At 51.8% G+C, this 21162-nt stretch overlaps 5 protein-coding genes across 5 annotated transcripts; 1 reads left to right on the forward strand and 4 right to left on the reverse strand.

Annotated features, from left to right (window-relative positions):
* Positions 1 to 572: 572 nt before the first annotated feature.
* Positions 573 to 1205, reverse strand: EMH_0007120 (uncharacterized protein; the record flags this gene model as incomplete). Its single annotated transcript, XM_013497865.1, has 1 exon — positions 573 to 1205. One exon carries the CDS (start codon positions 1203 to 1205, stop codon positions 573 to 575), a length of 633 nt encoding a protein of 210 aa, XP_013353319.1.
* A 1151-nt stretch (positions 1206 to 2356) lies between these two features.
* Positions 2357 to 4266, reverse strand: EMH_0007140 (uncharacterized protein; the record flags this gene model as incomplete). The annotated part of the gene is made up of 4 exons (XM_013497866.1): positions 2357 to 2478; positions 3104 to 3176; positions 3635 to 3753; positions 4242 to 4266. The coding sequence occupies 4 exons, from the start codon at positions 4264 to 4266 to the stop codon at positions 2357 to 2359; spliced, it is 339 nt and encodes a 112-aa protein (XP_013353320.1).
* Positions 4267 to 4451: 185 nt separating this feature from the next.
* Positions 4452 to 5421, reverse strand: EMH_0007150 (dolichyl-di-phosphooligosaccharide-protein glycotransferase, putative; the record flags this gene model as incomplete). Its single annotated transcript, XM_013497867.1, has 2 exons — positions 4452 to 4789; positions 4968 to 5421. 2 exons carry the CDS (start codon positions 5419 to 5421, stop codon positions 4452 to 4454), a joined length of 792 nt encoding a protein of 263 aa, XP_013353321.1.
* A 1904-nt stretch (positions 5422 to 7325) lies between these two features.
* On the forward strand, positions 7326 to 10591 carry EMH_0007160 (uncharacterized protein; the record flags this gene model as incomplete). Its single annotated transcript, XM_013497868.1, has 8 exons — positions 7326 to 7395; positions 7688 to 7797; positions 8288 to 8422; positions 8684 to 8746; positions 8929 to 8981; positions 9228 to 9326; positions 9686 to 9767; positions 10331 to 10591. 8 exons carry the CDS (start codon positions 7326 to 7328, stop codon positions 10589 to 10591), a joined length of 873 nt encoding a protein of 290 aa, XP_013353322.1.
* An 896-nt stretch (positions 10592 to 11487) lies between these two features.
* Positions 11488 to 17273, reverse strand: EMH_0007170 (pseudouridylate synthase 1, putative; the record flags this gene model as incomplete). Its single annotated transcript, XM_013497869.1, has 13 exons — positions 11488 to 11970; positions 12232 to 12369; positions 12854 to 13043; positions 13246 to 13319; positions 13420 to 13518; positions 13872 to 14162; positions 14329 to 14559; positions 14685 to 14789; positions 14977 to 15141; positions 15236 to 15528; positions 16101 to 16416; positions 16655 to 16911; positions 17144 to 17273. 13 exons carry the CDS (start codon positions 17271 to 17273, stop codon positions 11488 to 11490), a joined length of 2772 nt encoding a protein of 923 aa, XP_013353323.1.
* Between the last annotated feature and the right edge of the window lie 3889 nt (positions 17274 to 21162).

The following is a 21162-nucleotide window of genomic DNA, read 5'->3' on the forward strand; positions in this document are numbered from 1 at the left end:
ACGGGGAGACTGGACATACAGGCGATAGAAGATGACACAGGAGACAAGCGAATCCTGCACAGATCCCCACCTACTTTCTCCATCTGCCGCTATTCGAACAAATAAACTCATATACAAGCAGCCGCTTCCTATAGAACCCAAAAGCGCCCTTCAGCGCGTAAATAGACAACTCCCTGCGTTTCTATCAATTTCCGTGTGAGTTGCAAATATGTTCAGGGGAGGGGGAAATAGCGTTGGGTATTTCGCCTTGATCCGATACAATAGCTGAAGAAATCACTTGGGTGCTTGTTAGCAAAGTTGCTTATATATTAATGAGTTCAAACATCCCGTTGAATTCAATGACTGACGCGGCGCTGAACCTCCACTAGTAGCGAAACAACTAAAGCACCTTATGTCGAATTCTCTGGGTCATCTCCCCCAACATAGGTCTGATTCCTTTGCTTCTTTCTCCGGCACAAAAACAAAACTCCAATATATCTGCATATCAGCTTCTCTCCGTAGCTAGCTGGCTACCTAACCTGTTAGCGTGCTAGCTGTGGAGGAGCACAAAGACAGCTAGCTAGCTAGCTGTTTTACTCGGGAACACCTACCCAAATCAGGTCTGCGAGATCCGAATGCTCCACTTCGAGTGTGTGAGCCGACCGGTAGTTATGGTTTGCGCGTTTACTCACACTGCTGCTCCCACCACTGTTGCTGCTGCCGTTACTGCCGTTGTTCTTGTTGCTGTTGGCGCCATTGCTGCTGCTGCCCCTGCTGCTGTGGCATTCATTTTTCCTGTCGGAGACGCTACTGCAGGAGAAATCGTCTGCCTCTTTGGCCCAATATTCGAAGCCCTGAGCCTCTGCTGCTTCCACGAGACGTTGGCACTCATCTACGGAGAAGACGCCCTTCAGCTCGAAGCTGTCTCTGGTGCCCTGTATGTCTGTTCTGTGTCTCTTGCCCTTGAGGTCTTTGTCGGTCTTTGCCCCCTCCGAATCTCCCAAAACAGACGCTAGCGGCATCACAGTGGGGCCCCAAGCAATCGGTTTGTCCACCACGTGCTGCAGCCGGGGACCCCCGTCCCCTTCGTGCTGCTGTAGCTGGTGTTTATGTGTCCGCACCCGAAAGCGCAGAGCCATGTCTGCAGCGTCTTCCTCTTCAGACGAGCAGCACACGGACCCCTGTTCTTCTTGCAAGGGTTGCCGGACAGCTCGCTGTAGCCCCATTATGCTCAATACCGCCAACGGGCCTGAATTGAGGTGCTCGTACACGAAATGTTGGATTGCAAAGACAGATGTGGCGATTCAAATTAAGGAAAAACACAAGTGAAAAAGTAACGAAGAGTCAAAAAACACGGAGGAGCCACGCGATTAACCGCAGGCGCAAGCGCCCTCTGGTTATACCGTGGCCCCTACCGTGTGTTTACAAAAATGAAAACAACCGCAAATACTCTTCTTGTTCCTTAGTCCAAGTTTTTCCTTGTAGGAGGGAGTTCTCCGCTGGAGACAGACTCGACCCCCGTGGGACTCCCAACCACCTGGGGGCCCCACGTGGGGCCCCCCAAGCACACTGAGCGGTCGACGATTCAAGGGAACAGTGAAAATTCACTTATGTTATTTATTACATTGCTTATATGTGCTATTCTCTGTCGGAAGCTCCTTATGTGTTGTTCACGCCTATAATTCGGTGTACACGCTGCGAGGCGCTACAGGAGTTGAGCGTCTTCCAAATCGCCCTTCACCGTGGTCTTCTACAATAAATATGCATTAAAAAGATGATTCAATATGTTTAAGTGGCTCTAATGCACTTATTATATGCAGCAACACTGCAGGATACTGGACGTACACCCCAGGACTGCTGGGGCTGCACTGCTGTAGCCTAGGCAGACTTTGGCCTTTCCACTGCATGGTCGCCTCCGTAAATAAGAATAAGTGCGACAAAAGCGGTGCCTGCGCGGTGCAGCGACAACATACAATCCATACAACCCCCTACTCCCCCTTACACATGAACAAGCATGGACCGGTTTATACGTGCCAATACTACCCCCCAAAACACACACAACAGGAACTGCCTGCAGTCTACGAAAACAACGTTTTGCCGTATAGGGATTAAAGCCTACACAGCGCAGCAGCACAGCGCGTGTACTCTGACAGAAAAGCGGCGCACAATTCAGCACAACCGCCGTCTTACTACCCCCAGAAACCCCGGCATACAGTGCGTGCACTCCAAAATTTAACCAAAAACATACACTGCGGAAAAGCTATTGACGCTGCATTGCCAATATAAACACACACCACTGCATACTGTATACAGATGCCTGTTGCCGTTGAGCTTTATAGGCACACAGTTGGTTTCGGTGTTACAGACACACATATTTTCACAGAGGCAAGTGTGGCATACCGAGGAGAACGGCGACAGCTACGAAGTAGTAAAAGCCGCCGCTGGGCTGCAGCTGATCCGCGTCGTCAGTGCGGGGAGTTCGTAACGGGGCAAGGGAATCTGCAGCACAACCGCACATCATATCTGATGAATGCAAATTTTTACAATTCAGAGGTACCAATTACTGCTGAGTCAAAGTAATTGAATCAAAACTCAAACTACTGGCGGTTGCGCCCAGCTCGAGCAGACTGCAGCAGGGGCTCCGCATGTAGGAGCAGGAATTAAGAAGCGTGCGTACACCCCCCCATGCATCAACGCACATGTGTGCGTTATCAATGATAGATAAGGTAACGAACAAGTATGACGCATCACGCAACATACGCATTATCCATGGTAAGCACAGTCTACACCCACAACGTGCATAGAAATGATACGTGGGCGTGCACAAACACTTGTAAACACAGAAACACACACGCACACACACATGCATGTTATGCTCACGGTACTTGTTATATATATATAACATGTACCGTGAGCATAACATGCATGTGTACACAAGGGGCCTAGACACAGCATACAATATATATACGATCTGTAACGAGCTCAGCACACATGCGTCGAAAAAGTGAACATGTATGGAACTTCCACTGCACAAGAAAGGTACAGTGCTGCAGTTACAGTGCACCCCCTCGATGGATCTGTCTATCGTCAAGCCGCTGTGCATACACCATAATGCCCTACTCACGGATGAGCAGCGAGCTGTATCCCAGCCTGGCGTGCCGCAAGACGAACTTCAGGATTCCCGCTCTGTCAGGGGCCTGAAGAAGCAGACACATATAACAAACACAGCAATATGTGGTGTGGATCCAGAGACAGGCAACGAAATAGAGAGAGGGGAGACAGAAAGCATTCAGGTCGTCCTGTGGTCATTGCATAACATGTTCAAACAACAAAAACAATAGATGCGCTGGGCCACTTTGTATGTTTGTGTAGCTTTCGCCATTGGGTCACGGCAGTTGGCTCCCTGTCTCCTTCAGAGATGCAATCACTTGCATGTAACCAGGTGGAAAAAACTGGAGTGCTCCCTAAACTTAAACCGTACGCCCGTAAGCCCGTCTAGCATAACCTTCCGCAGCAAATGTCTGGGGAGCACTAGTGTAAAGCGTTAATACTAAACCCTACGCCCTACATAAACCCTAGTTCAGCGCTAATTCCAAAACCCTAAAGTTCAAGCTGCAAACCCTAAACATTAAACATTATCTCCTGTCGAAAGCACCTTGAACTCGGCAGAGAAAGTTGGGCTGTCCGCCTCCCTCTGGAGGAAAAGCCGCAGCAAAGGATCCCCCAAGACATACTCCACCTGAACATCTTGGCCCTCGAACGGCCGCCATAAGCCTGATACCGCAAACCATAAACCCTATATCCTAAACCCTAAGCCCGCATAGCCAGGACCCGTTGCTTAGAATCAGCAGGGTGACTCCATGCGAATGCGAGCCACGCGCTAGAGTCTCGGGTTTGATGGGAAATATAGCGCCAATTCAAAGGCACCCTAAATGCAAAAGGACGAAAATAAAAAGGGGGGCTCGCCTTCTCTTAGCTCATGCAAATCCACAGAAAAACGCAGGAAGTCCCCTACGGTGTACAGACGGCTGTTCTCGCCCCCAACCTGCAGAGAAACCGCAAAGGTCACGGACAAAGCCCAGCTATGCGGAGAAACCCTATCCCGAAGCCCTTCCTACCTCTATCGGGCATAGCAGCAGCAGGACCCCTTGTTCCTTCTACGGCATCCCGAACAGCAGCAACAGCCGTATCAGCAACAGCAGCGGGCAGCAGTAGAAGCAACAGCCGTCGGATCAGCAGGAATAGCACCAACTATAGCAGACCTTGCGGTGTTTCACGTTCGACCATCGGAGAACTCCCTGTCTGTTGAGGGCCCAGGCTATCGCCTCAGTGCAGAAGCGTTTATTAACAACACGCTGACAGAAAACACAGAGAACGTACCAGAGCCCACACTTGAGCAGCCCTGTTAGAACCTGCCGCAGCAGAAGCAGTAGCAGGACCCTAAACAACAGCAGCAGGAGTGGCAAAACAACTCAAAGCATCAGCAGCATCAGGCTAACGAATTCATATCCGGCGAAAGGTATGTAGTCGATTGCTGTGAAGGCGCCACTGCAGGCCTGTGGGCCGCTCAAGAGGAGAACCCTGTTGTTGCCTCGCGATTGCAGAGCAGAGGCGAAGGCCATTCTGCTGCTGCTTTTGCTGCTGTAGGCGCTGCTGCTGCTGCCGTTTCTGTCTATTGCGAACGCCGTAGGAGGTGCCAGTAGCAAAGGGAATGCATATGGCGGCAGCGGTTCCTTCCCGCACTCCCGGACCCCACAGCCGATCTGAAGAGCTCCTAGATGGTAGCCGCCACTGTATAGCAGCAACTCATCTGCAGCAGGCATGCAGCAACAGCAGCATCAGCAACAACGGCGGCAGCAGTAACAGCCTCGTCATGTTTGTCACCGGCAACAGAAACGCAGCTAGAGGCAGCGCAACAGAAACAACTGACACTAGCAGGGACAACTGCAGCAGCAACTGCTGCTGTAGCACAGGGGGCTGCGTCGCACCCTCGGCGAGTGGAGTGACAACGTGGGGATGGCCCTCAAGAAGTTCCCGAGTAACGAACATTGTCCCGTGAGGCTGCTGCTGCTTCTGTTGATGCTGCTTCTGCTGCTGTGCGGTTACGAGATTAAGAGAGACCGCACCGAATAGGTCTGCTGCCTGCTGGTGCAAGAAGGAAGGTGCAACATAAGCCGGGCCAAAGACAGCAGCAGCCAGCTGAAGCAGAGATGGAGACGCAGCAGGCCCAAGCAACAGCAGCAGCGATCGGCTTTTCTCAAGCGGGGAGTAGTATTGCTGCTGAGGCGGCGGCTGCTGATCATGCAGATCTTCTTGCAGCAGCTGCGGCACCCGCTGCTGCTGATGCTGCTGTTGCGGGTGTTGCTCATGATCTGATCCTTGAGATTCCTCGCCTCCGCCGTCTAGCCATTTTAAGATAGCATTGATTGTTTGTTCCTTCATCTCTTTGCGGGGACAATCAACAAAAGAAATACACAAACAGAGGCAGGATGGAGTGCAGTAATACAGAGAAACATAAAAGGAGACACAAAGCAAAACTCACAAGCAGGTCGATTGGAGATGGAGGAGAAGAACTGATGGAGAAACAGGAGAACAATGGAAGTGTACAAAAGGCAAGGGACAGCTGGCAGCGAACATGCCGCCAACGCAGCAGCAGCAGCAGAACGCGAAATGAGAAGTGCAAATAGGGGTCGGAAGAGGGAGGGGGAGATGCGTTGAAGACAAGTGAAGCCAAGATGAAGCCAAGAGACACTGAAAGAGACAACTGAAGCCAGGGAGCAGCAAAAGGTAGAGGAAAAGCGACGGAGAGAGACACAATTAGGAAGATGGAGGAAACGAGGGGAATCAAAGACAGATACACTGGGGAGACAGGCAGAAATATGAACCCGATAGATAGTCTTCCCAACACAGATGAAGGGACTGTACTGCAAAGCCGCCCAAGACAGATGCGCAGCAGGCAACATTTTCACGCTGGGGAGCAGCCAATGAAAAAGAAGAAGCAATGGTTCTGCAAATCTGTGCTGCGGCCTACGGTGTTTGTCAGAGGTGGACACAATGAGAATGAAGTTGAAGAGAGCCTCCCCAAAGGCAAACAAACGGGGTTCAGCAGAGACAGGCAGTGCTGTGACATCAATTCCCGCGGTATCTGTACACACGCAGTGGACAAACCAACAAGATAGGCATTGACATAGGGAGGAGAGGTGCTTATACACTTAAACGCGCTCAGATGGCTATATTACTTAACCCGATGGCGTGGCGAGAAACCACGATTGCCATAGAAGGGCCTTCCGCGGCAAAAATGGGACAAATACAGAAACGGGGAAGAGGACAACAACAAAAACAAAGACATCACAGGATAACGAAATAGTGTGGATGGAGAAATCTCCACAGGAGAGAGGCGAACGACGAGACAGGCAAGAGACAGAACTTCATAACCAAAGACTCCTCGCACCTTCAATGTAAGTCAGCAGCGTTGGATACATCTCTCGAGCAAACTTAACTGCATCTTCTCCCGCGCCGCTCTTCAGAGGGAAGTCATGCAGCAGCAGCAGCCGCGGGCTGTCGTGAAGCTGCTGCTGTCGCTCGTAGAAATAAGGCACTGAAGGCGCGTCTGGCGGTGCGGGAGGAACGGGAACAGGCGCAGCGCCACCAGGGGTATACATACACTCAAATAAAGGCACGGTAAGTAATAAGGCGCAAACAACTGACCATCTGCCCCTAAAAATTGTGACAAGGGAGCGCTGGGGGGCCCCCCGCGGGGGCCCCCCAACACATGAGGGTGTAGGCCCCTCCCTAGAAAAACACAGACTCATTGACTTTCAAACTTGTCTGCCTGAAAGGATAAAGAGGAGGGACCGCCGACTGATGTTTAAAAGAATGAAGAACACTGGCCCAGGCCCCTCGAGGCCCAACCCCCAGGCGGACGCAGTGAAAAAGACAAGAGGGATGTATATATCCGATATTCGAGTAATGTAACTGAAAAGCGAATATGAAACCAACAAAAAATAAGGTGTAGGTTAAACTGCTCGTGGATTACGGATCGTTTGTCGTCTGCTGTGCTGGGGCTTTCTAGGGCCCCCGAACTGGTCGGCGTTCCATAGGGTACAAGTGAACAAGCTTAGGTGTTTCGAGCTAAACCAAGAGGAAATTTCTCACTAATTAACTTCACTTGGCTTTCAGCTTGCCTGTTGCCTCCGTTTCGAGAACTACCAGTTTTGCGAGTTCGTTTGTTCGGGTGGATGAGCAGTTCATTGCCGCCCACTGCTTCTTGTGCTTGCATTTTTGAGATCATTTTCTCTTTCCCCTTCTGGCTTTGACTTCTTTGTCCCCCTTTTCTAAAGAGGAGGATGGCGCGTCACAGCAAAAACGCCACCTCCGCTCCCTTCTACTCATATCATGAGCGGAAGAAAATCCGCGGTGAGCATTCGCCTAAACGCTCGCGTCTGGGTACAGGGCAAGTCTTGTGCAGGCTACATCGCCGAAGCAATCGATGTGGATCTGCATACCACAGCCTGTTATGGTGGTTTTGTATAGCAGGGCCCGTCGAAGTGTATATACACTGCATATACACTGTACTGATTTGTATGCACCACGCAAGCGCAGAGCCCAATAATTTCGTACTTGCTTGTAGTTGGTATAGCCTTCAACCCTCCACGTTCCTTCTCTTTCACCTTGAGTTCCTGCGCCTCTTGTTTTTTCCGGTTCGCAGCGTTGGGTGTCGGTACACTCAAAGGCCGATTGGATACCCGTGCATGCCGACGCTTCGAAAGCTGTTGGCTTTGCCTCAGCCCGGCCAGAAACCCCCTAGCCACCCCCCAGGTGCTTGCCCTAGGTTTTAATGCTTGCGGTTTGTTGCTGGGGATTAAGTAAGGCTTAGGGGTTCGCATTGCGAGTTCGCATTGCGAGACTAAGATCACATAGGGTCGTTGAAGATAGGGGCTTGTCTGGGTGGCCGCAGGGTTTGCTGTTTTGCAAAGAATGTCTTTTCCTGAATTTTGAGTCGCAAAAGAAAAGGATACAGAAGGAAGAAAAGGAGTGGCAGGCCCTCCAGGCGCAGAAAGAACAGGCAAACACCAAACCCTAAACCTTAAGCAATCCCTGCGCGTAAAGCAGGGAGGCATTAGAGCTTATGCTACCTTTACCTCTGCTTATACAAATAGCACAACCAAAACACTGCCCCAGATAAGCAGTGACTAATGGAGATGCCTGGCCGGCGTAGCTTGTGTCAATAGCCTAAAGAGTCTAATGCTTGGAACGTTATATATGCACTCATATGCGTGGCCGGTTGTGCGAATTTTGTTTTTCTTAGGAGGCAGCAGCAGCAGCAGAAGCAGCAGCCACAGCAACCCAACGCGCCTTCTTAGAAGCCGAGGCCTCTCTTACCCCCGAGGCCTCCACTGCTGTTGTCCCCAACACCCAAACCTCCCCTACTGCAGAAGAATTTGTAAACAAACACTAAATCATAATCCTAAAGGTCTCATTCGCCAGGGAGAGAGGCTGCTCACGGTTCAAGGGGGATTGAGGGTTGGGGGACGAAGGCGGGGAGAAGGGGGGAGGGGAAAGAGAATGTAGATTGACTGCTAGAATTCAAGCAGCAAGGATGAGGGTTTGATTAACCTCCACAAGTTTAGTGCTCAGAGTGGAGGGCTTGTTGAAAAACTACGGGTTTAGGGTTTAGAGCTGAGTGTCTGTGATTTTATGGCAGAGGCGAACCCTGGAGCGAACCGCCATCACTTCCAAGGAGGAGGCGAGGGCGAAGAACTTCTGGGTGCGTCGTCAAGCACAACATATGGTTTAGGGTTTAGGATTCAGGGCTGTGTGCTCTGATGTCCATGCTGATGGTGATGTAGCACTCTCGCACCAGACTGAATTTTGTACTGCCCGTGCGCTTCCCACGTGGCCTCGCATACCGTTTGTACGGTCTACGCTCTAGGCTATGGTTTGATTCAGGTGCCGGAGAACACACCAGACGAACCTGAGGCGAAACCGAAGGCTCCCCAGAAGTGGGTGCAGAAAGATTGTTCTAGGGCTTCGGGTCTGTTGATTATCATCCTGCTTGATCTACCGGGCAGCGCGGGTGGCAGAGAAGTTTGTAACCACAGTTGGTGTTGGTGCTGCTACTGCTTCTTGAAATGCCACTTGCCTCATCATGTTCAGCCCTTGGGGCTGGCCTGCAGCAAGAATCTGTTGCTGCTGCGGTTGCTGCTCCTGCAGTCCTGCGTACGTTCGTCTTTCGCCTTGTGTTGCAGAGGTCTATGCTGCCCCATTACCGGGACCCCACTGCGTATAAAACAGCTTGTAACGGTGAAGCCGAATGTGGCTTCTAAAGAAGACACAGAGAATACTCGGTGTGTCGGGATTCATACTTGAAGTCCAGCGGGTTCTATCCTTGTTTCGCGTGCGGTTCAGTCATTTTTGTGTTTCTTCCCCGGTGCTTCTATATATGGATGGCCCTGTTTGTAATTTATTGCATCTCGCTTTTCTCCGATGTTTTAGTTTGCATACGCCTTGGCTTGTTATGTTTTTTTTCTTGTTTTCTGCACGTGTTGAAACCCTGTTTCTTAACTACACCTTCTTGCCCTCCTTCTTATGTATCTGCGGGAGGTTCATCCCTTCCTCTTCTTTGCACTGTTGTTCCGTCGTCTGGGCTCTGCCCTTTCGCTCCTGATGAGACTGCTTGTCTTTGTTTGACTTTGTTCCTCTGCAGGTGGCTGTGCGCTCTAAGCGGCCGAGAGATTTCGCATCAAAAGGCAGCGGTGGTGAAAGCCACTGGCCAAGTCATTCTGCTCGTGAGTGCAGCACATACCGCCTGCATTTTTATGTGGGTGTGTGTGGCACGTGGCAACTTTGTTTCCACGTATTCAAGCGCACGTTACTGCATTCTCATGCCCATGCTTTCTCTGGGAAGTTTACATCCTGCTTGAGATTTTTTTAAGGCAGAAGATACCTTTCATGCTTCTTATGCTTCGCCACTGCTGTAAATGGCCTTCGAAGGCCCCAACCGTACGCACTCTCGGTGCTTGTCAGGGCGTCCATGCTTTAGGTTTTATGATTGGGTGTCGGAGGATTGTCTCGTTAAGTAGCATCTGCGTGAATGCATGTATGCATATACTTTCTTGCGTTTGTTTTTTGCGGGGTTGCGGTGTAATGCATATACTTTCTTGCGTTTGTTTTTTGCGGGGTTGCGGTGTATTACCTCTTGTTGGCGATTTTTGTGTCCTGTACATTTTTTGCTTATTTCATCCCACTGGCCCGCTGTTGGCTTGCTTTTCATTTTACCCGTCAACACAGGCTCACCTGATCTAGTTCTTGCATGCATTTCTTGGGTTTTGCGTATGATTTTTGCACGCAGGAGTATCTGGAGAAACTGATCTTTGGAAAGAAGGGAGCTCTTACATCTGGCGTAATTGAGAAAAAAGATACCGTGGCTCTCATCCCTGGAGGCACAGGTGCGCCGCAGGATACAGCCGGAGCAGCTCGGCAAGCAGCAGCAGTAGTTTATGCAACAGGAGCAGCAGCAGGAGCAGAAAACGGCAGTGCTTGTGACAGTACCGGTAACATTAGCAGCAACAGCAGGACTATTATCATGTACCATCATCAGCAGCAGCCGTAGCGCTCGACTAGGTTGGATGCGTTGCTGCTGCTTCTGCTGTTGCTGTGTTTGAACAGGCTTCAGTGCACACAATAAGGTGGAAGTGGCAGTGGCGCGGCCTAATGTGCAGTAGATGCTCGGGGGATCTTTCTCCGTGCTCGTGGGTTATGAGGGGTTTATGTCATGTGTCTCAGTGATGCTCTGAGTCGCAAATACACCCGAACCTGTTATCCTGCCGATTACAGTACTTATTTTTGGTTCTTTCGGCTTCCCTTCTTCCGCTGGTTCGTATTGCGCAGTTTTTGACCTTAGTGCAGTGTACAGCGGCTGACTCTCTTGTTGCTATTGCTGCTTTTTTTTTTAACGACTACTGCTGCAGGGATCTTCAAATACTTGCACGATGTATACGTATTCACGCAGTACCACTAATGCACGCATGTACATGTGTGCATGTGTATATCACCATTTACATGTGTAGGCGGCCGCCACCCTATACGTGGGTGGGGAGTTCCGTAGCGTTAGTGCATACCACGGCACCCTCTTTGGGGTTCTTCCATTTAAGAAATTGGGGTAGCTAGCTGCCTAGCTAGCGACGGGTTGCAAACACCTTTCACGCCTAGCTAGCCCAGGCCTCTCTGTGCCTGGTAGCAGGGCTGACAGTCCAGGAGTTCTGTCGGCTCCAGCGTCTTAGGCTGCCTGGAGCATTATGCTTGAACATAACACGTACTTGCAGCCGAGCGGGAGCAATGCTAGCTAGCTAACTGGGAGGGCTTGCTGGCTTCGGCTAGCCAGCTAGCCACATCCTTTGGGGGAATGGGCTCGGAAGAAGCTCAACATTCCCTTGTACAACCTGAAATTGGGGTAGCTAGCTACCCCAATTTCTTAAATGGAAGCCCCCCAAGGAGGGTGTACAACAGTCATGGCACGCAGCGCGTCACGACGCTGCAGCCGCCGCTCGTGGAGGCGCTGAAGCGAGTCACAGAGGGCCCTCTGGGAGCGCCTGCGACGGGTTGCGTGCCGAATAGACTGACCGAGGCTGGTGGTGCCTTGCAGCTGCTGCTGTAACTGCTGCTGCCACTCCCGTTGCTGCTGGATCCTTGTGCGTTGCTGCTGCTGCGGAGGAGGTCAGAACGACTCTCGCTCAGGGATCGGCTTTGTACGGCCAGGTGACTACCCTTGCTGGTGGATGTTGCAGCAGGGCGCTGGTCAGCAGCGGCAGCAACAACGAAACGGCTGCTGCTTCGACAGTAGCTGCTGCTGCGGCGGCTGGAGCTGCTGGAGCGGAAAAGGGCTTTTAGACTGCTGATGTGCACCAGCCTCTTCACAGGACTACCCTTCCCATTGGAGCCGACATTGCCGCTGTGTTTGCTGCCTCTGTGGGAGTGGAGAGAGGACTTGGCCTGCGGACACAGAGGTTTTCATTCTAAAGCAGCACGTTTCACCTCCCAACCTAGCTCAACAGAAGAAAGGCAAACTAGCAGCAGCAGCAACAGCACCGGAGGGGAAGGAGCAGCAACAGAGACAAGCAGCACGAGCGGCATCTCGCGGCGTCCAACATGTGTAGAGATTTAGCTGGGTTCGACATATACCCCGAGCACAACGGGCCAAAGGTGAAAGGGGTTACATAAAGAATCTGTTCAGCAGTGTCTATGTCTGTACACCTGAAGGCTGCCGGAGGAAGCCGCAGCGTAGGCCACAACTGTTTCCTTTACCGCCTGCAACTTCTTTTTGAAGGCGTCGATGTCTTCGTGTCTCCGTTGCTCAGCAGCTGCTAACTCAACTTTCACGTGAACCAGCTCCTGCGGTGTTGCACGTAGACAAAGGCACAAAGGAGGGATAACCAGCAACACCAGATGAACGCAATGAACAAGCGAAAAGGCAACAATGCGCCGAGACAGACCGTTGAAACCCAGATCAACACAAAAAAACAGACAGAGGAAGAACGAGTGAACGTAGACAAGGACATGCAACTACAGACGAGTACGGAAAGTAGTGCTTGGAGTGTACACACATTAACCAAGGACAATCATCGTGACTCCCGCAAATGCAAAGGATGAAGAGGAGATTACTAAAAACGACAGGGAACAAGCGAACAAGCCAGTCCCGAGGGGGTGCAGTGGCTTCCGTTTACAGTACTAATAGGTGCGGGAGCAACAGCAACGACAGCAAAAAGCAGCAGCACCTGTACAAAACCTTGATGAGGCGCATATGCCAATGGTGCACCAGCATTGGCGCTACTGCAGGCAAAAAGAAGCAGCAGCAAGTGGCCCCCGGAGCACGTACCTTCTCCAGCTCTTCTATGCGTCGTGTTCTTGCTGCTAGCTGCAACTCCTGCTGTCGCTGCTGATGCTCCTGCTGCTGCTGCCACTCCCGTTGCTGCTGCAGCAGCAGCTGGTGCTGCTGCTGGGCGCAAGACCAGGCTGCCTGACTGGGGAGTCGCTGGAGCGTCTCCTCCTGGCATCGAATTTTCTCCCTGCAGCAGCAGCAAGGGCAACAAAAGCAAATGGCCAAGTAACAATAAGCAAACAGCTTGGGGCCGCAGGAAAGATCTGTGACGCGAGTTGCTGCATGTGCAACGGTGCGGTCCGGCGCAAGGCGCAATGAGTGCACACAAGCAATTTCTGCTGTGCTGACTGCCGGTGCTGCTGCGGTTGCTGCACTTGATGCTTCTGCACCTGAGGGCTTCTGCCTCTTCCTTAAATGTGTTCAGCTTCTGCATCGTTTGCTGCTGAGCCGCCTGCGCTTCTCCCTACATAGACACCAAATCCGCAGCGTACACACGATCAGTGCTGCCACTGCTTCTGCATTGGCTCCAGTTGCTGCCGCTGGTTAAGATTAGGGCGGCTGACTTGTTTTTGCTGCATTTCCTGAAGGGCTTTGGTCAGCTCGGCGATCGTCTGGTCCTTAGAAATGCGCAGCGTCTCCCGTGCATCTGCCGCCTCCACGAGCTGTGCATACACTCCAAACATGAAGAAATATTAAGTATGCGTGACGGGCTGGTTTATTTTATTTTGGCTACTGTACTACTGCGCGTTTGCTTCATATTGAACTTGTATATTTAGCGCTTATCGGTACGTACATCAAGTGCGGCAGTCATAGTACAGAAACGCAAAAGCTCCCACTAATGGTATTGTTGTTAGTGCTGCTGCTACTGACATGCCGCTAATAGTGGTGCTGTAAATGGTGCTGCTGATGACGATGCTGCGGCTAGTGGTAAAACGGATTCTCATGCTGCCTGAAGTCTCGAGGCTGCTGTTGCTGCTGCCGCTGCAGTGCGGTGTCTCTACACACGGAGGCATACCTGCCGCTGAAGCGATATAATTTGCTGCTGCAGTACTGCTGCTGGGTCCGAGTTCTGGTTCACACCTTCCTGCAGCAGTTGCTGCTGCTGCAGCTGCTGCTGCAACAGGCGCACTTCCTTCAATGCTGCTTCCTTTTCCCTCGCCTCGTCAGCTAGCTTACTTTGCAACTGCTGCTTCTCGAGCTCCCACTGCTCCGCTTGTTGCAGCAGCAGCAACACCTGCTCTTCCTGCGGCTTCTCGTGCTGCTGGTGCTGTTGCTGCTGCTGCTGGTGGACCTCCTCCAGCTGCTTCTGCAGCAACGAACCACATCGCTAAAACATAGAGCGGATGCTTTTGTCGCTTAATGTTGCAATAAGGAGACGCATCCTGCAAATCAGAGAGCAACGGCAGCCTCAGCGGCAGCACCAGCAGTTGCTGCTGCTGCAGACTTGTAGTGTACATATGCAAAATGCATACCTTGTACGCGTCCGCAATAAGACGCATCCCATCCCTTTCCGCCTGAAGCTGCAACAGTTCCTGCTGCTGCTCGCTGTTCTTCTGCTGCAGCTCCTGCTGCTGCAGCTGCATTTCGCGCCTCTGGGTTTCCAGCTGCTGCAGTCGCTGTTCCGCGTCCTGCAGCTGCTGCTGCAGCGCGGCAGCAGCTGCAGAGCTGTCTCCCTTCTCCCTCTCTTGTTGAAGTTGTTCCGCCTGCAGCAGCAGCGGGCACAAAAAGCAGCCCTGAGGAGGTGCTAGCAGCAACACCGACAGCCACAGTAATAGTAGTACTAGCAGCAGCAAGTCGTTGTTTCCTTGTGACGGGTGTTGTCGCCCACTGCTGCCAGTTGCTGTTCCTGCGCTGCAGCAAGCGCCGTGTGCAGTTCGTCTATTTGTGCAAACAGCTGCGCCAACTGTGGGGCTGCCGCCTGATGACTCTCTGCCTGAGACACCAAAGACACATCATGCCAGCTGCTGCTGCAGCTGGTACGGCTGCTGCTGCTGCTCCTGCTCTTACCGCTCGTGCTGCAGGGAGTGTGGCTGAAGCCCAGCGCGTAATTCAACGGCGGCAGTAGCAAATGCATATGCTGCTCCAGCTGCTGCCTACGCGGCTGCGAGAGTGAAGCTTACTTCCATGAGCGCTACTTGGCGCTGCAAACTTGCGATTAGCTCGTCCTTCCTTCGCAGCTCAGCCTGCTGCTGCTGCTGTGTCTGCTGCTTCGGTTGCCGCTGGCTTTCCGCTGGGGACAACTCCGCAGGAGTAGTGGCTGTTCCTGTAGATGCGAGTTCCTGCATCTGAATAGCAGCAGCATCAGCAGCGCCAACACGTTAAGATATGCAGATGAAGCGTTAAAAGAGACCCAAGACAGCAGCAGTTGCTGAGATGTACCGGTGGTTGTTGAGTTTTGTCTGCAGAAGAAGGATGTGCTGCCCCTCCCTTTTCAGTTCCTGTCGCTGCTGCTGCTTCCGTTGTTGTTGTTGCTTGAGGTTGCTGCTGCGGCGAGGTGTCTTCTTCGAGGGTAGGCGTCTCCAAGGAGGAAGGCAGAGTCTCCTTGTGAGGCAGACGCAGTACCAAGGGCTCGTCTTCTGCTGCCTCTGTCATTGTTGCAATTGTGGGCGATGCAGACGACCTTGCCGGTGCGGTTGCGGTTGTTTCTGCTGTAGGCTTTGGTGAAGGGGCCGCTGCAGCCGCAAAAAAGCTGACAACTAGAGAGAATACAGTTTCATAGTTTAGTGTAAGGCTCAGCTGCTAGGGTTTGGTGTTTGTGCGTGTCGTGAAACATGCAGCAGCAAGAGTGGCAGCAGAGAAAAGCAGCCCCAGAAGACGGCCTGCAGCAGCCGGGGAGACACACGACCAGCGCAAGCAGCAGCAAGTGGCCAAAAGCAACAGCAGCAGCTTCAGCAACAGTAAAGCTTGCCTCGAGCGCCCTGGGGTGGGGAAGGTCGGGCATCCTGTGGCGGAGATTGAAGAGCAGAACAAACAGAGAGGCAGTCCTCATCTGCGCAGCAACAAAATGGCAGCAGCAGCACACTATGCTAAGAGATCCGCGCAACTAGCAGCAAGGAAAGGCTCGCACCAGGAGTAGTTGGAAAGCACGTCAAGCAACTTGAGGAGGCAGCAGCAACAGCAGCAGCAGGAGCATAGGCAGCCGGCCGGAGCTGCCGCCGCTGCCCTTGCAGCAACAACACCAGCTGCTTCTTCAGGCGTTGCTGTTGATGATACTGTGGTGTTGCATGGCTTTTGGGAGCCTTACCTGGAAATGTGCCCTCGAGTTTGTCCAGGGAGACGGAAATCGTGATCTTTCCCTTCGCCTTCTCTAGCGGCAGACGGAGAGTCTGCAGATGCACGCCTTTGCTATGAGCAGCAGCGAGGGAGGCCAGATCAAAAGAGGCCTCTGCCAAAAGCACTCCGGAGTCTCGAGTCTCTGCTGCTGTCTCAGGAGACAGAGAGATGGAGGCAGCAGCAGAAGGGTCTCGAGGCAGCGCAGACGCGAACGATACAGAAGGCGACGGCCGCATGCGAGAGAGGATACGGCCTCCCAGACGACGAGACTTCGACACATCGAGCAGCTGCAGCACACGCACACGCAGCAGAAACAACCAGCGAACAAGGTCCAAGGCAACAACATACACATGACTGCAAGTGGAACAGCTGCAGACGCACGGGGCAGCAGTTCACGCAGAAGCTAAGCAGACAGCTAAAAACCAGAGACGCAGCAACAAGCAAACCGCGCGCAAACAACAAACAAACACACATAACAATAGATGAGCAATACACGAGCAATGCTGAGCCGCCTGCCTTGTTCACCTGCAGCTGCGCTTTCTTAGGCAGAAACGGGACCCCGTCAGCTGCAACAGCAACACCAGAAGCAGCGCCTACTGCCTCCGGCACACCTTCAAGTTTGGATTTTTGCCTCTTTAGACTGCTGTTGCTGCTACTGCTGGCCTGAGGGCTGCTCTTAGGTTTGAAGAGGGTGACGTTGCACTGTAACGGAATATTCAACGACACTTCATTATCGCCTTTGGATAATTCTATCGTTGCATTCCCACGCACGCGACGGGGCCCTGAAACGCACAGTAAGACTAAACTATGTGTAGCAAGTGCAGCAGGGGGGGCAACAGCAGCAAAAGAAGCACCAGCAGCTACAATAACGCGCGGTGAAACTACCGAAAGAGGGAGAATCACAGCAACAACACTGAAGCAGCAGCAGCAACCACCAAATTAGCAGCAGAAGCAACAACTGCGGCAACAGCGGCAGCATCAGCAGCACTGCAGGTGTGAAATAACGTTGCTGACCTCTGGTGAGGTCTACGACGACCGTCGCCGGTTCGTCTAGATGGATATATAGGGCCTCCACACATATACAAAATGTGAATTTTGTTGCTGCCTCCCGAAGATGGCGCACAGCCCTCAGCACGCGCGACATACTGGTGATTGTGTGCTAATTTCTTGCTTCTATACAGGGGACATGAGCTGCTGTTGTAGCCGGAACTGTGGACATGGGCAGCAGCCTGAGGCAGACGGCGGCGGCGGCGTCTACGCAATGCACTCTTGTCGAGTTCTCACTCTTTCGGAGCTTCTCATCTACAAGAAAAGCTTTTGCTGCTTGGATTGTTGCGGCCGCGTTCATAGAGCGGGAGGAAAAGCAGTTAGAGAGACCCCTAACTCGCGCTGCGGTTTGTCATGTGCAGAACCCATGAGTCTGTATTCTTCTTTTCCTTTGAAGTTAGATCTTTTCGAAGTATCCTTTTGCAATACGAGGCTCTGCATGCTCAGAATCCCACTTGTTGCGCTCCTACTTTTGTTGGGCGACGACGTGCTGAACGGCTTAGCCGTGAGGGGCTGAGAAAGGAACAAATAGCAACGCAGATATGTGAAACGTGCGAGGAAGTACAAAACCGCCTTTTAGCGTTGTTTGCCGTGATGCTACGGATATAGAAAAAGACAGCCCCAAGAGGGCGAGCAGTAACGATAGCCGTGTGGGACCCTCAGGAGGCGGGGTGTCTGGGGAGAGTTCCGCTAATCTCGCTAATCTAAAAGAAGTGAGACGCATTTCACATGAGAAAACAACAATAAAAGGTTAGAAGAAGGCAAGAATGTTGCAGAACTTTCCGCCAAGGCGCAGACCGTTGCTCCAGCCACCTTAACACGTCGGCTGTCACTAACGAAACAGACTCGGAGTCGGCTGCGATGCTGCTCCCGTCTTGTATGTTTCCAGAAAACCCTGCAGCACTACAAAAGAAACGTATTTTTTCGGACTATTTGGGACGCCTTAAATGCCCTCCTTCAACTATTTTATTTGGTGTCGACGGCCCCCGTGTGAACCCCCGCCGAAGCCCGACGCCCCAGCCGGGTCAGTAGGTTGAACAGAATTTTCCCCTCTAAGCATTGAAAAAACAGCATAGTTTCACCTGGATCACAAGAGTACTTCTCTAGGGTTTGCTTATACCCTGAATGTTCCCTATACCGCAAGGGCCTCCCGTTCTTGTGTAGCATGGTGTGGTATCGTCTGTCCAAAGTTAACACTGAAACATCAACATGGAAGTGGAAAACTGCCTGAAAGCAAGTCTAAATGCTAAAGCAAATCTGCACGGATTTTTCCGTGGCTTTCATAGTGGAGTTAGTCGGAGGCTATGAGAGTTTTTTCGTTGTCGTGGATAGACTCAGCGTATCATGGCCTGCCTGCAGTTAGCACCGGAACACTCGTTTGGCCTTGATAGGTTGTCTGCAAGCAAACACAATGCTCAATAAGCTTCTGCAGAGGTAAAGCACGCAGTAAAGGAAGCTTTGTTGAAGCTTCTTTGTGTTCATATGTGAGGCAGGCATGTTTCACCATCTGCAATGAAGTGCAATGCAACTCCAGTTAGGCTGCCTCCTCCCCCGCAACCCCAGGCCTTGAGCTGAAGGCCCAGGATGAAGAGTAAATATACCAACTCCAGAAAGAGCGTGCTACAAACACTGTGAACAATTTTTGAAAGCGCACTTCCCTAGCAGTATCCGAGCCTCCACGCAAGTGGAAACACACGTGGAAACGCATGCGCCACAACCAACCCATGCGACAGAAGCGCCTTCCATTCCGATAGATTCCTTTCCTCTCACGTGCAAGAACTAAGGTAGAACCGCATTCGATGTCGCGCCTTGGACCCCACTGTTTTTGGTGGGGAGTAGATACTCCAGATGTACCCTAATGCTCGGCCGATATTCCCATGGGAGACGAGTTTCCACTGTGATATGACGCTACAGCTGGTTCTGCTCAAACTCAGCGAGAATACGTCCTAGTAGCACGCTTGCAGGAACAAAAGAGTACTCCTTCTTTTATACGTTGACCCTGTGGAGGCCGCTGAATAGCGCGTAGAATTGCAAATGAGCAACTGAAGGGAAGACGCGAACAGTACATGACGCAGTCCATTCAACGCACGCCTCAAATTGTAAAGCCTGAAAAAGGCCTTGTTCAGTTTATAAGCTAGACCTGACGGGCGAACGAATTGCGCATGAAACGGTGAATCGGCAACACAGGGAAAGGAACAAGTTCGCGCACTCCAGACAACGCCTTCGTCAAATAATCAAACCCTTAGATACGCTATTCCCAGATATATAGGGGTTTATGACTGCGTTTGCGCTGAAAAGTAGCGCATGAAAGGGCTGTCTGCAAACAAGTTTGGTGTCTTCTCAACAATGTTTGCGAACAGCCCACGGAATCCAATGTGAATCTACAGAAAGGCAGGACAAAGTATTTACTAGCTCTGTCTATATCGAATGTTTTGTTTCGAGCAACGTGATATAAGTGCGTAGGGATGCCCTGACCGCAGCAGCATTGCTCGGTGGGGGAGTGGGGGGCTCAAAATCCGCAGGACAAAGCCCAGAGGATCAGGGATCGGAACCACAAGGTGCCAAATATACCTGGCTCTATTATTGCGCGCGCTAGAGATGCAAAACTTCGTCTTGGCACAGCCTAGCTAGTTTTTGCTAAATCCGAGATGTTCACAGCTTGTATTTGCATCAGAGCTGTCCATGCACCCGTAGGCATTTGCCTTGACCCAGCATTGAGAAAGTTGTTATCTTTAGGCCATCAGCCTGTTCCATAAAGCTCTTAGGAGTCAGTAGAGCAGAAGCGCACAGCTGCAAAAGACCTAGTGTTGGTTGTTACCGAGGAGAGTAAACATGTGTTGATTGTTGGAAGCTGAAGGCGGAATGGGATGACGAAACGCGTTAAGATGTGTCTCATAATGCAAGCCGCATTCCGTCGCACGAGTTGGTATACAAACAAGGACAAGGAGTAGCAAGGGAATTTTTACACGCAATTGTTCCGTTCGGAGAAAGGTGAAATCCGCATTTGGTCACCTGATATGTCAATTCATCGGCGCGATAAAGTGCGCACTGCAGCTGCACAAGCATATGCACTTGAGTGCAGTAATAGGCATGTATGTGTATCACTGGATGGAATACCAAATCTGTGCAGGCATGTGTGTAGAGTCACGCGAATGTATTCGACATGCATGCACATGTGCACAAGTGGCTCGAGATGCACGTTTGACGCCGCATCCACACATATACGCCTCCAAACATCCACACATGGCTGGTAGAAAACCAGAAGCGGCCTCCGCGCATCTGGGGAGTAAATTGAAAGCTTCCAGCATAATGCGCGGGGCGAATTGCCAGCTATGGCGACTGCTTTTTGTCGCGTTTTCGATAAACCTCCATCACAGAAGGAGCTGCCTACGCAAAGCCAGAATTCGGCAATGACGAGAAAGTAACATTTTGGACGGCGGTGCGGATTTCCGCCTTTGTCGTGGATATTCTACGCAAGTGAAGCTGCAACGGGAAAAAACGGATGCGGTGACAAGCAACCGGTAAACGGTCATGCGACGAGCGGATGTATACACTTATACCAAGCCTTCTAAGCTATGCAGAGCCTAACGGCGCTGCTTCGAAAGTGCCCGTTTCTCCCAGGGCGGCTCGAGCAGCACAAATACCTCAGGAGAGCCGTGTGCTGTGCGTGCACAAGCCGGACGAACCTGGACCCAAATAGCCGTCTCTGCAAGAGCTCTCAAGTAAACCATCAAACGGAAATCTAAACGGCCTTCCCACAGTGAGTCACTTCGAGAATCACTGGTACGCTATGGAGACTCTCCAACACCTTCGCTCTGGGCCTGCCAGCGCGGTTATAGAAAGCTGGTTACTGCCGATGGCGGTCCCGACAGGCCCTGCCTCCTCGCTTCGCTCTTCGCCATCCCCTGTGCCGCGGAATAATAATATCAAGGCCTGCCCTCTGGCTCTGAGGAGCTGGACATTCCTGTCGACTGAAATTTCTTCCC

This window comes from Eimeria mitis, genomic scaffold (assembly GCF_000499745.2).
Source record: "Eimeria mitis Houghton genomic scaffold, Emh_scaff299, whole genome shotgun sequence".
NCBI classification, from domain to species: domain Eukaryota; phylum Apicomplexa; class Conoidasida; order Eucoccidiorida; family Eimeriidae; genus Eimeria; species Eimeria mitis.